This window comes from Coregonus lavaretus (assembly GCF_964263955.1).
Source record: "Coregonus lavaretus genome assembly, chromosome: 2".
NCBI classification, from domain to species: Eukaryota; Metazoa; Chordata; class Actinopteri; order Salmoniformes; family Salmonidae; genus Coregonus; species Coregonus lavaretus.
Genome location: NC_139989.1, coordinates 18,937,258 through 18,950,210, shown reverse-complemented (window position 1 = coordinate 18,950,210; position 12,953 = coordinate 18,937,258). Strand labels below are relative to the sequence as shown.

Below are 12,953 nucleotides of genomic sequence, written 5' to 3'. Positions count from 1 at the left end.
TAGATGTACTGCCAAATTCTCTAAAACGACGTTGGAGGTGGCTTATGGTAGAGAAATGCACATTAAATTCTCTGTCAACAGCTCCGGTGGACATTCCTGCAGTCAGCTTGCCAAATTGCACGCCACTCAAAACATGAGACATCTGTGGCATTGTGTTGTGTGATAAAACTGCACATTTTAGTGGCCTTTTATTGTCCCCAGCACAAGATGCACCTGTGTAATGATCATGCTGTTTTATCAGCTTTTTGATATGCCACACCTGTCAGGTGGATGGATTATCTTGGCAAAGGATAAAAGAACCCAGATCTGCTCTTCACAGTCTCAGACATACACAACTACACACAAAAAAATGTGGGTTCTTTGGGAAGGGTGATGGTTCTATGTAATAATAATAATATGCCATTTAGCAGACGCTTTTATCCAAAGCGACTTACAGTCATGCGTGCATACATTTTTGTGTATGGGTGGTCCCGGGGATCGAACCCACTACCTTGGCGTTACAAGCGCCGTGCTCTACCAGCTGAGCTACAGAGGACCGTGGAACCATAATGACTCAAATAACCCTTTGAGCTCTTCAATGGTTCTTTACAGTTCACAAAAGGGTTCTTTGCTCTTTTAGTGATAATTGAAATGTAGCGGAGGCGGCTCACAGCTTTTTTTGTGCAACCGTGAGTGAGAGTTTCATTCCAGTTGATCTAATGTGTTGTGTTATGCAATTAAATATTAAATATCACTATGGCTAGTGACAGTGTATTGTGAAAGACTCATGTATGGCCTTGTGTCAATTGATAATGGTTGACTAAATCAGTCAGTGGTTGTCAATTCTCTTCTCAGGGACCCCCAGCTGTTCCAGAGGTAGCTTTCTTGATTCAACTTGTCAATTAACATAATAATAACACATGGAATTTTAACAATATGGCTGACCTGAAAAAACAAACCTGTAAGATTCTCCAAAAGGATCTACAAAGAACCTTTAAGATTGAAAGGATATTTTATATGAACATTCTCTAGAAAGGTTAAAAAACCATTAAAAAAGGGGTTCTACAGCATACAGTTTAGCCCCAAAAAGGGTTGTTAACATAGCGGAACCTTTTTTCTTTTGCTATATAGAACCTTTTTTTTAATGGTTCTTTATAGAAGCTTAGGGTTATTTATAGCACAATACAGGTTCAATTTAAAACCTTATGAGCATGGTTATTCATTGTATCTTCAAAAAAATAAAAGATATATAGCACCAAAGAGGGTTCTGCAATGGAAGCCAAAGAACCCCAATCTAGTACTATTTCAATTTGTGTACTTTAACACATGGCATCAGCTGATGGTGACAGGGGGTTAGGTGTCTGTGTTACACCCCAGTCCAACAGCTAAGCAGTACTGTACAGTGAGGGAAAAAAGTATTTGATCCCCTGCTGATTTTGTACGTTTGCCCACTGACAAAGAAATTATCAGTCTATAATTTTAATGGTAGGTTTATTTGAACAGTGAGAGACAGAATAACAACAAAATAATCCAGAAAAACGCATGTCAAAAATGTTATAAATTGATTTGCATTTTAATGAGGGAAATAAGTATTTGACCCCCTCTCAATCAGAAAGATTTCTGGCTCCCAGGTGTCTTTTATACAGGTAACGAGCTGAGATTAGGAGCACACTCTTAAAGGGAGTGCTCCTAATCTCAGCATGTTACCTGTATAAAAGACACCTGTCCACAGAAGCAATCAATCAATCAGATTCCAAACTCTCCACCATGGCCAAGACCAAAGAGCTCTCCAAGGATGTCAGGGACAAGATTGTAGACCTACACAATGCTGGAATGGGCTACAAGACCATTGCCAAGCAGCTTGGTGAGAAGGTGACAACAGTTGGTGCGATTATTCGCAAATGGAAGAAACACAAAAGAACTGTCAATCTCCCTTGCCCTGGGGCTCCATGCAAGATCTCACCTCGTGGAGTTGCAATGATCATGAGAACGGTGAGGAATCAGCCCAGAACTACATGGGAGGATCTTGTCAATGATCTCAAGGCAGCTGGGACCATAGTCACCAAGAAAACAATTGGTAACATACTACGCCGTGAAGGACTGAAATCCTGCAGCGCCCGCAAGGTCCCCCTGCTCAAGAAAGCACATATACAGGGCCGTCTGAAGTTTGCCAATTAATGATTCAGAGGAGAACTGGGTGAAAGTGTTGTGGTCAGATGAGACCAAAATCGAGCTCTTTGGCATCAACTCAACCCGCGTGTTTGGAGGAGGAGGAATGCTGCCTATGACCCCAAGAACACCATCCCCACCGTCAAACATGGAGGTGGAAACATTATGCTTTGGGGGTGTTTTTCTGCTAAGGGGACAGGACAACTTCACCGCATCAAAGGGACGATGGACGGGGCCATGTACCGTCAAATCTTGGGTGAGAACCTCCTTCCCTCAGCCAGGGCATTGAAAATGGGTAGTGGATGGGTATTCCAGCATGACAATGACCCAAAACACACGGCCAAGGCAACAAAGGAGTGGCTCAAGAAGAAGCACATTAAGGTCCTGGAGTGGCCTAGCCAGTCTCCAGACCTTAATCCCATAGAAAATCTGTGGAGGGAGCTGAAGGTTCGAGTTGCCAAACGTCAGCCTCGAAACCTTAATGACTTGGAGAATATCTGCAAAGAGGAGTGGAACAAAATCCCTCCTGAGATGTGTGCAAACCTGGTGGCTAACTACAAGAAACGTCTGACCTCTGTGATTGCCAACAAGGGTTTTGCCACCAAGTACTAAGTCATGTTTTGCAGAGGGGTCAAATACTTATTTCGCTCATTAATATGCAAATCAATTTATAACATTTTTGACATGCGTTTTTCAGGATTTTTTTGTTGTTATTCTGTCTCTCACTGTTCAAATAAACCTACCATTAAAATTATAGACTGATCATGTCTTTGTCAGTGGGCAAACGTACAAAATCAGCAGGGGATCAAATACTTTTTTCCCTCACTGTAGAAAAAATGCCAATTTCTCATGTCTGTCATTATTATGTGGTCCTCTGTAGCTCAGCTGGTAGAGCATGGCGCTTGTAACGCCAAGGTAGTGGGTTCGATCCCCGGGACCACCCATACACAAAAATGTATGCACGCATGACTGTAAGTCGCTTTGGATAAAAGCATCTGCTAAATGGCATATTATTATTATACACGACACTCATAAAAACCTCTATTTACCGCCACTGTCAGCAGACTGGTGACATAACGTGGGCCTATCAGGAGCTCTAGTGATGTGTAACTGTCAGCCTCGCATATCTGAGGGTCCTCAGATGAAATGTGAGCACTGGTGAAGAATGCCGACTACACACGTGGGGAGCAATCCGACCGACCCAGAGTCATGGGATCCTATTGCTAAGAGCATGCTTCTTCCCATTCAAAATATGAATGTCAAGAAATTAGATTCGAGACATACACCATTTATTGGCTGTGCGGTGGCTATGAATTGGGGTGACAATGAGACTCCTGCTTTTTCAGTGACTTCAGCAAGTCAGATCTTGTTCCTGTGACTGCAGTACGGTGCATTCAATATGTTTGTTTACATGTACGACAGGTCTCTTGGGTTTGCAGATTTGCTTCCCTGGTCTTAATCAGTCAGTGTAGCCCCTGTTCTGCCACTCTCTTGTCCTCCCCCTTTCCCCGGTCCCCTCCGAGTGTTCTAAGGGGTTCCTTTACACAGGGAGGGGAGCAGCCAGGCCCACACAGGGGGTGAGAGGGGCTCATATTCAGCTGCTCCTGTTTTTAAGACCATCTGTTTTGGGCATGGAATGCTCGCCCAACATTTCTCTCACATCCTATGAGACACTCCCGAGAGCCGCCGCCACGTTCTTCAGTAAACACAGGATTCTTATGCACCGCCGTCACCACATACACTACCGGGCAAAAGTTTTAGAACACTAAGGGTTTTTCTTTATTTTTACTATTTTCTACATTGTAGAATAATAGTGAAGACATCAAAACTATGAAATAACACATATGGAATCATGTAGTAACCAAAAAAGTGCTTAACAAATCAAAATATATGTTATATTTTTTATTCTTCAAAGTAGCCACCCTTTGCCTTGATGACAGCTTTGCATACTCTTGGCATTCTCTCAACCAGCTTCACCTGGAATGCTTTTACAACAGTCTTGAAGGAGTTCCCACATATGCAGGTTTTCCTACTTACAAAGCATGTAGAGGTCTGTAATTTTGATCATAGGTACACTTCAACTGTGAGAGATGGAATCTAAAACAAAAATCCAGAAAATCACATTGTATGATTTTTAAGTAATTAATTTGCATTTTATTGCATGGCATAAGTATTTGATCACCTACCAACCAGTAAGAATTCCGGCTCTCACAGACCTGTTAGTTTTTCTTTAAGAAGCCCTCCTGTTCTCCACTCATTACCTGTATTAACTGCACATGTTTGAACTCGTTACCTGTATAAAAGACACCTGTCCACACACTCAATCAAACAGACTCCAACCTCTCCACAATGGCCAAGACCAGAGAGCTGTGTAAGGACATCAGGGATAAAATTGTAGACCTGCACAAGGCTGGGATGGGCTACAGGAAAATAGGCAAGCAGCTTGGTGAGAAGGCAACAACTGTTGGCGCAATTATTAGAAAATGGAAGAAGTTCAAGATGACGGTCAATCACCCTCGGTCCAGGGCTCCATGCATGATCTCACCTCGTGGGGCATCAATGATCATGAGGAAGGTGAGGGATCAGCCCAGAACTACACGGCAGGACCTGGTCAATGACCTGAAGAGAGCTGGGACCGCAGTCTCAAAGAAAACCATTAGTAACACACTACGCCGTCATGGATTAAAATCCTGCAGCGCACGCAAGGTCCCCCTGCTCAAGCCAGCGCATGTCCAGGCCCGTCTGAAGTTTGCCAATGACCATCTGGATGATCCAGAGGAGGAATGGGAGAAGGTCATGTGGTCTGATGAGACAAAAATAGAGCTTTTTGGTCTAAACTCCACACGCCGTGTTTGGAGGAAGAAGAAGGATGAGTACAACCCCAAGAACACCATCCCAACCGTGAAGCATGAGGTGGAAACATCATTCTTTGGGGATGCTTTTCTGCAAAGGGGACAGGACGACTGCACCGTATTGAGGGGAGGATGGATGGGGCCATGTATCGCGAGATCTTGGCCAACAACCTCCTTCCCTCAGTAAGAGCATTGAAGATGGGTCGTGGCTGGGTCTTCCAGCATGACAACGACCCGAAACACACAGCCAGGGCAACTAAGGAGTGGCTCCGTAAGAAGCATCTCAAGGTCCTGGAGTGGCCTAGCCAGTCTCCAGACCTGAACCCAATAGAAAATCTTGGAGGGAGCTGAAAGTCCGTATTGCCCAGCGACAGCCCCGAAACCTGAAGGATCTGGAGAAGGTCTGTATGGAGGAGTGGGCCAAAATCCCTGCTGCAGTGTGTGCAAAGCTGGTCAAGACCTACAGGAAACGTATGATCTCTGTAATTGCAAACAAAGGTTTCTGTACCAAATATTAAGTTCTGCTTTTCTGATGTATCAAATACGTATGTAATGCAATAAAATGCAAATGAATTACTTAAAAATCATACAATGTGATTTTCTGGATTTTTGTTTTAGTTTCCGTCTCTCACAGTTGAAGTGTACCTATGATAAACATTACAGACCTCTACATGCTTTGTAAGTAGGAAAACCTGCAAAATTGACAGTGTATCAAATACTTGTTCTCCCCACTGTATATATATAAACTCCCAGTAATTATTGGGTAAAACACAAATGTTTCGGCATCACTGGCTTCTTCAGGGTGAAGAAGGCAGTGGTAGTAGTGCCCTAACAATTTTATGTATGTAGGGCACAGATTCTTGTGACAGAGGGTCTTAAAACTTTAATGGGTGAATAATAAGCCATGTCCTTTTGATCTGTTTTGCTCTGTAATCACAGCCAGTTTGGAAGCCTTTGTTTAGGCCTCTGGAAGTGCAAGTGATGTAACACACATATGCTGTAATATACAAATACCTAGCATCCAACCTGCTTGCACTAATCCCATGTAATTACAGTAAAATATCAACATGATTACAATAGTGTTTACTTTCTTACAGTATAGTAGGCTAATTTTGCTCTGCATTTTTCATAACTTACAGGAAGCTGGTGGCAAGATACTGTGAATATTACAGTAACGTACTTTTCACTAGCCAGAGATGGGCAAAGATACATCCAAAAGGTATCTTGTTACAAATACAGGATATTTTGAAGACCAATGTATCCTTAAAGGTCATGAACAGTCAAAATCATGTTTTTCATGAAATGTGATGATATTTGAAGGAAACCAGATCACAGTATGATGACCAAAGTATGAAAAATGACAACCTGGTCTCAGAACATTTCATATTATTCTGTAATTAAATCAGAGACACTCCATTTAGTATACGTTACGTTTCGTATGGTATGCATTAATTTGTGGATGTCCATCACCCATTTCGTATGATATGTTACGAATTACAATTTGTATTATATGTTACGAATTTGCGAAACGTACAATATATTACCAATTTGCAAAATGTATGATATGTTACGAATTCTAGCTGGGCTAGGGTTAAGCTTAGGAGTTAGGTTAAAGGTTAGGGGAAGGGTTAGCTAACATGCTAAGTAGTTGCAAAGTAGCTAAAAAGTTGTTGAAAAGTTGTTAATTATCTAAAATGCAAAAGTTGTCCGTGATGAGATTCAAACTCGCAAACCTTTGGGTTGCTAGACGTTCACATTATATGCCCACCCTACTTTCATTTTTGCCTTAAGTAACCATCTGTATTATGTTATGTGTGATATGGTTACATATTGTACTAATTTGAGTGTTTCGGATTTACTTTTACTATGTTACGTCTACTCTAAGAGACCAGGTTGAAAATGACTGTTGCTTCTACGTCGATAAAGTTTGATCATATAGTTACTAGTCCCCTCCCACGTGTCAAACACTTGGATTCATTATTAAGGGGACAAGGTGACATTACCTTAACTCTCATTTTAATACACCAATGGTAACATGATATTCCCTTACCTAATTTAAATAAGTACCGCCTTGTAACCGACATCGGAGAAGGCATGTTTGCAGAGGGGTGGGGGTTTATATAGCTAGATAGCTACTCTTCTGTTTCCAAAATTTGACTGTAGGGTGTCAGCAAGTATACTGTAATTAAAAGTTTACCCTATTAATCTATGGCAAAGATACTTATATGTTTCCCCTTTCATCTGTGTATGGTGTTAGCTAATTACTAGCTAGCTAGGTCTTCAGCTAGCATGGAACAAAAGGGGGGAATTGTCGTTCAAAACTCTGACGCAGTTGTCAAGTCAACACATCCATCAGTGCTGCTGTGAACCGCATCACAAGAGACATGCCAAACGGGAGGTGTATATACATTATTTGTTTGATAATTTATGCAATTTCAATCTTTGAGTTGCTTTGTATTTCACCAAATCTGCTTGAGATTTTACTGCAACACTGCATCCAAGTTGCTTGACATAGGTGTTTCAAAGAGCTGTCAGTCAAGACGAGCTCATGAATAGAAGCTTCCCGCCCACTCAGCCTGTCTTTTCAAACTTCCTGGTAGTTAGCTATGTAAAGAGAAAGTACTTTTTCAGGATGACTGTTCAGGACCTTTAACTACAACAATATTCCCAATAACGTTGACAGATACTTTTTACTTGCTATGACTGTGATGTGTTTTCTTTATCAACCTTAGATGAATGCACTGACTGTAAGACGCGCTGGACAAGAGCGGCTGCTAAATGACCAAAATGTAAATGTGAAAATTTACATTTGCAAAGAAGTGTGTATTAATCTAATGAGCTCTGCCCTCAAACTATTTGTATTTAGATAACATTTGGCCTTGTAATGGGGGCGGAGGTCATTAGAATAATACATTGACATTTTTGTCATTCAGCAGATACTCTTATCCAGAGCGACTTACAGTCAGTGTATTAAACTAAGGTAAACAATAATTTACCACAGTCATAGCAAAGGTATTCTTTAAGGAATACCTGGGATAGGATAAAGTAATCCACCCCCCCCCCCAAAAAAAAAAAAAGGTAAAGTGGTTGTCCCACTGGCTATCATAAGGTGAATGCACCAATTTGTAAGTCGCTCTGGATAAGAGCGTCTGCTAAATGACGAAAATGTAAATGTAAAAATGTTAAACAATTATGTTACCGTTACTGAGAATGTTGTTGTAATGCGGGCTACTTGCAAGTATATATACACTGCTCAAAAAAATTAAGGGAACACTAAAATAACACATCCTAGATCTGAATGAATGAAATAATCTTATTAAATACTTTTTTCTTTACATAGTTGAATGTGCTGACAACAAAATCCCACAAAAATTATCAATGGAAATCAAATGTATCAACCCATGGAGGTCTGGATTTGGAGTCACCCTCAAAATTAAAGTGGAAAACCACACTACAGGCTGATCCAACTTTGATGTAATGTCCTTAAAACAAGTCAAAATGAGGCTCAGTAGTGTGTGTGGCCTCCACGTGCCTGTATGACCTCCCTACAACGCCTGGGCATGCTCCTGATGAGGTGGCGGATGGTCTCCTGAGGGATCTCCTCCCAGACCTGGACTAATGCATCCGCCAACTCCTGGACAGTCTGTGGTGCAACGTGGCGTTGGGGGATGGAGTGAGACATGATGTCCCAGATGTGCTTAATTGGATTCAGGTCTGGGGAACGGGCGGGCCAGTCCATAGCATCAATGCCTTCCTCTTGCAGGAACTGCTGACACACTCCAGCCACCTGAGGTCTAGCATTGTCTTGCATTAGGAGGAACCCAGGGTCAACCACACCAGCATATGGTCTCACAAGGGGTCTGAGGATCTCATCTCGGTACCTAATGGCAGTCAGGCTACCTCTGGTGAGCACATGGAGGGCTGTGCATCCCCCCAAAGAAATGCCATCCCACACCATGACTGACCCACCGCCAAACCGGTCATGCTGGAGGATGTTGCAGGCAGCAGAACGTTCTCCACGGCATCTCCAGACTCTGTCACGTCTGTCACATGTGCTCAGTGTAAACCTGCTTTCATCTGTGAAGAGCACAGGGCGCCAGTGGCGAATTTGCCATTCTTGGTGTTCTCTGACAAATGCCAAACGTCCTGCACGGTGTTGGGCTGTAAGCACAACCCCCACCTGTGGACGTCGGGCCCTCATACCACCCTCATGGAGTCTGTTTCTGACCGTTTGAGCAGACACGTGCACATTTGTGGCCTGCTGGAGGTCATTTTGCAGGGCTCTGGCAGTGCTCCTCGTGCTCCTCCTTGCACAAAGGCGGAGGTAGCAGTCATGCTGCTGGGTTGTTGCCCTCCTATGGCCTCCTCCACGTCTCCTGATGTACTGGCCTGTCTCCTGGTAGCGCCTCCATGCTCTGGACACTACGCTGACAGACACAGCAAACCTTGCCACAGCTCGCATTGATGTGCCATCCTGGATGAGCTGCACTACCTGAGCCACTTGTGTGGGTTGTAGACTCCGTCTCATGCTACCACTAGAGTGAAAGCACCGCCAGCATTCAAAAGTGACCAAAACATCAGCCAGGAAGCATAGGAACTGAGAAGTGGTCTGTGGTCACCACCTGCAACCAGTCTTGCTAATTGCCTATAATTTCCACCTGTTGTCTATTCCATTTGCACAACAGCATGTGAAATGTATTGTCAATCAGTGTTGCTTCCTAAGTGGACAGTTTGATTTCACAGAAGTGTGATTGACTTGGAGTTACATTGTGTTGTTTAAGTGTTCCCTTAATTTTTTTGAGCAGTGTATTTGTATATTTAAAAAATATATACAAAATACATGTATTCTAATTAAACTTTTACAAAATAGGCTGCATGAATTGTAGTTCAGGCCAGTGAAATACAAATTACAAAATGGGTATTGAAAGTATTGAAATACCTATATTAAATACATGTAACAGAAATACTACCCGTTATTGGCACTAGCTACCTGCACTGTAAATCTGCAACAGTTTACTAACCACTGTGCTTCCAGTAATGCACTGTAAATTCTAGAAATACCGCATGTTACTGTAGTCAGGTGTTCCAGTAATATGCTGTAAATGTGTGTTACACAGTAAATGTCATGTAAATCTACAGTAATTTACTGGCTTCTGTGCTGCAAGTAATTGACTGTAAATTTACAAATAACCTACTGGCTACTTTGCTGCCAGTCATTTATTGTAAAAATTACAATAAATGTTTTACAGTGTAAGGTGAAGAATAGCCTACTCTAAGTGAGACAGCAGCATGTCAAATGTTGTTCTGGTGTCGGTGTGTTAAGACAGTGGTTCCCAACCAGGGATACTAGGACCCCTGGGGAGAAGACTTATGTGACGCATGAGGCAATAGGCTTACTGGTCAAATGCACATAAGGGGGTACTTCAGGGGTACACCGAGCAGAGCAAAATTCTGTTGGTAGTACAGTAACCAAAAAAGGTTGGGAACCACTGTGTTAAGATACTAAAAACATGTCAGCTGTCACTTTGGTAATCAGCCAATTAGTGGCCTAATTCTTAATTTTGCAGTGTACGTATTCCAACAGTGTGATTTTGTGTTTTTAGTTGTTCTTTGCTACATGGCCCCTGAGCTGAATAGTGTGTATGTGTGTACATACGCGTGTGCATGCCTCTATGTGTTAATAATGACTCTCTCCTCTCCCTGTCAGATACAATATGTTCATCATCATGTACCCTCTCGGAGTGGCCGGAGAACTCCTGACCATTTACACTGCTCTGCCTTATGTTCGCAAAACCGGAATGTTCTCCATGAGGCTCCCCAACAAGTATAACATCTCCTTTGACTACTACTACTTCCTCACCATCGTCATGCTCTCCTATATCCCATGTAAGCAGCTGCATACAACATGTTTGTATGTTCAGCCTATAGGTGGACGTTAGTTACTCATGGGTCTTTACTGTCTCTTGTTTTGACAAGCAGAATTGTTCAGTAGTTTGTGACTGCTGTTGTTAATTTGGAATTGTTTCGGGATGTTTTGGATAATTAGTAGGACCCAGTGTTTGATCTAACAAAAATGAGGTTCAAGTGCATTTCTCTCTTTTGTGGCTATTTGGATATTAGATCTAGACCCAAGACTCACCTACACTCACCTATATCCCAGCCCTGAGAACTCCCTGAAGGCTCTTTGTTAAAATATTGATCTGGACTGGATAAGTGTTTAGATTGGTGGGTAAATAGCTCTCGTTCTCTCTCTTCTCTCCTCTCCCCTCATCTCTCTCTCCTAGTGTTCCCTCAGCTCTACTTCCACATGCTCCGTCAGAGGAGAAAGGTTCTTCTTGGGGAAATCATAGTGGAGAAGGACGAGTAGAGCTGCCTCACAGTCCAGCACCTGGCGTTCGTTTTGGGACAGCGAGTCAGCACAGCTCCCCTGCCGCCACATCCATTCACCTTTGGTACCACGCCCCACCGCACTCCACACTGCAACGCAATGGACCCGGGAGAGTCAGACCACTACCAACATCACAGGAATAGCCATGTAATAATCACGGAAACAGGATTAAACATCACAGTCACCACAATAATCCAACTGGACTAAATACAGTGCTACAAGAGAAATCATAACACAACAGGAATAACCGTCATCAGAATCATCACTGATCAGTCATCACTAAACTGTCAACAATCAACGAGAGGAATCATTGCAGAACCGGAATAGTCATCATTGTGGAAAAAATGAATAAATATAATCTCTAGCCGGAATAATCATTATCATCGCAAAACTGGAACATAATGCTGCGCATGCATCCTTGTGCGTTCCACTGTGTCTTCGCTGTCCAGGTGTAGATATCTAGATCCTCAGAAAGAGAAAGCACTGAGTCCACCAGCCAGCGTGGCCACAACATGCTGCACTGAACCCTTCTACACCTGCTACACAACAATACTGGAAGGCGCCTGCTGTGCATTGAGTCAACCACACAGCAGATACATACTGCACCCACCATCAGTGTAAGATAGAGGGAGTTCAAGGGAATCAGGAAAGGGTGTTATGGAAGGATGGAGGAGGAAAGATGATAGTTGTGTTCCTTGAGCAGTTTTTTTCTTCAATTGGCTATTTATTTTTTACGAATTTTTAAGCGTTTTCCACCACAGTGATTTTATACGTAAATAGCATGTGGCAACAATGACTAGACAGAAGCTAAAAAAATAGAAAAAGTTCTGCGTAAACGTATTATACCTCGACAATAAACATTTGGGCAATGTGCTGCTTCCTTGGTGTATGTGTGTTGTACTTTATTTGTAAACAATGTGAAACAGCACCATTAGTAGGCTATTTTATGCACAGATCGGATCATTTGAAGAATGACTTAATTTATTCACATATCACATGGTTGGAAATATTATATGGTTTGTAAGGCAGGTATACACTTGTATTGAATGTTATTAGTACTTTAGGTGTAGCTGAGACTGCTCAAATTTGTAAACCTTTTTTGCTAATGTTCTCTCCCTGTTGCTTTAATGTTTACCAAGAGCTCAGTCAAATGTATTTACAAGTGTGCATCTTAAACAAGGTAAAACAATTTAAGAAAAGTGCTTGTTTTTTAAAGTTCAAGCCAACTTAGAAGACAGAAGATAAGAGATACAAAAAGTCTGTGCTCTCACAGTATTCAGTTAGTCACTGTTTTGTTCTTTATGTTTAAAAATCTGTGTTCAGGATCCATTGTCCTGGTTGGTATTGTACTGGTAGTTAGTGTTAGAATCCCTCTACTAAAAGGTGCTACTGTGTCAGATCGTTTCAAACTTCTGTGCAGCTGAAGGAGAGACTGGAATTGGGTTCGAGATAGGAACGGAAAACAGAATATGAAATGTTTTTGGGAAAACATTTACGACTTGAAGTGTTCATCTAATTGTATGCACTGTGATATCTAGTCCCATGCTACAGTGTACTGAATGAAT

At 42.2% G+C, this 12,953-nt stretch overlaps 1 protein-coding gene across 1 annotated transcript in view; it reads left to right on the top strand.

The window, feature by feature from the left end:
• The window catches only part of LOC311142807 (very-long-chain (3R)-3-hydroxyacyl-CoA dehydratase 1-like), a gene marked incomplete at its 5' end in the record, with an annotated part of 30,855 nt that extends 18,586 nt beyond the window's left edge, over positions 1–12,269 (top strand). The window contains 2 exons of the mRNA XM_084178492.1: positions 10,708–10,886; positions 11,285–12,269. Coding sequence (XP_084034618.1) covers positions 10,708–10,886; positions 11,285–11,367 — 262 coding nt within the window. The 3' untranslated portion in view covers positions 11,368–12,269. The remainder of the gene's footprint in view (positions 1–10,707; positions 10,887–11,284) is intronic.
• Positions 12,270–12,953: the final 684 nt, after the last annotated feature.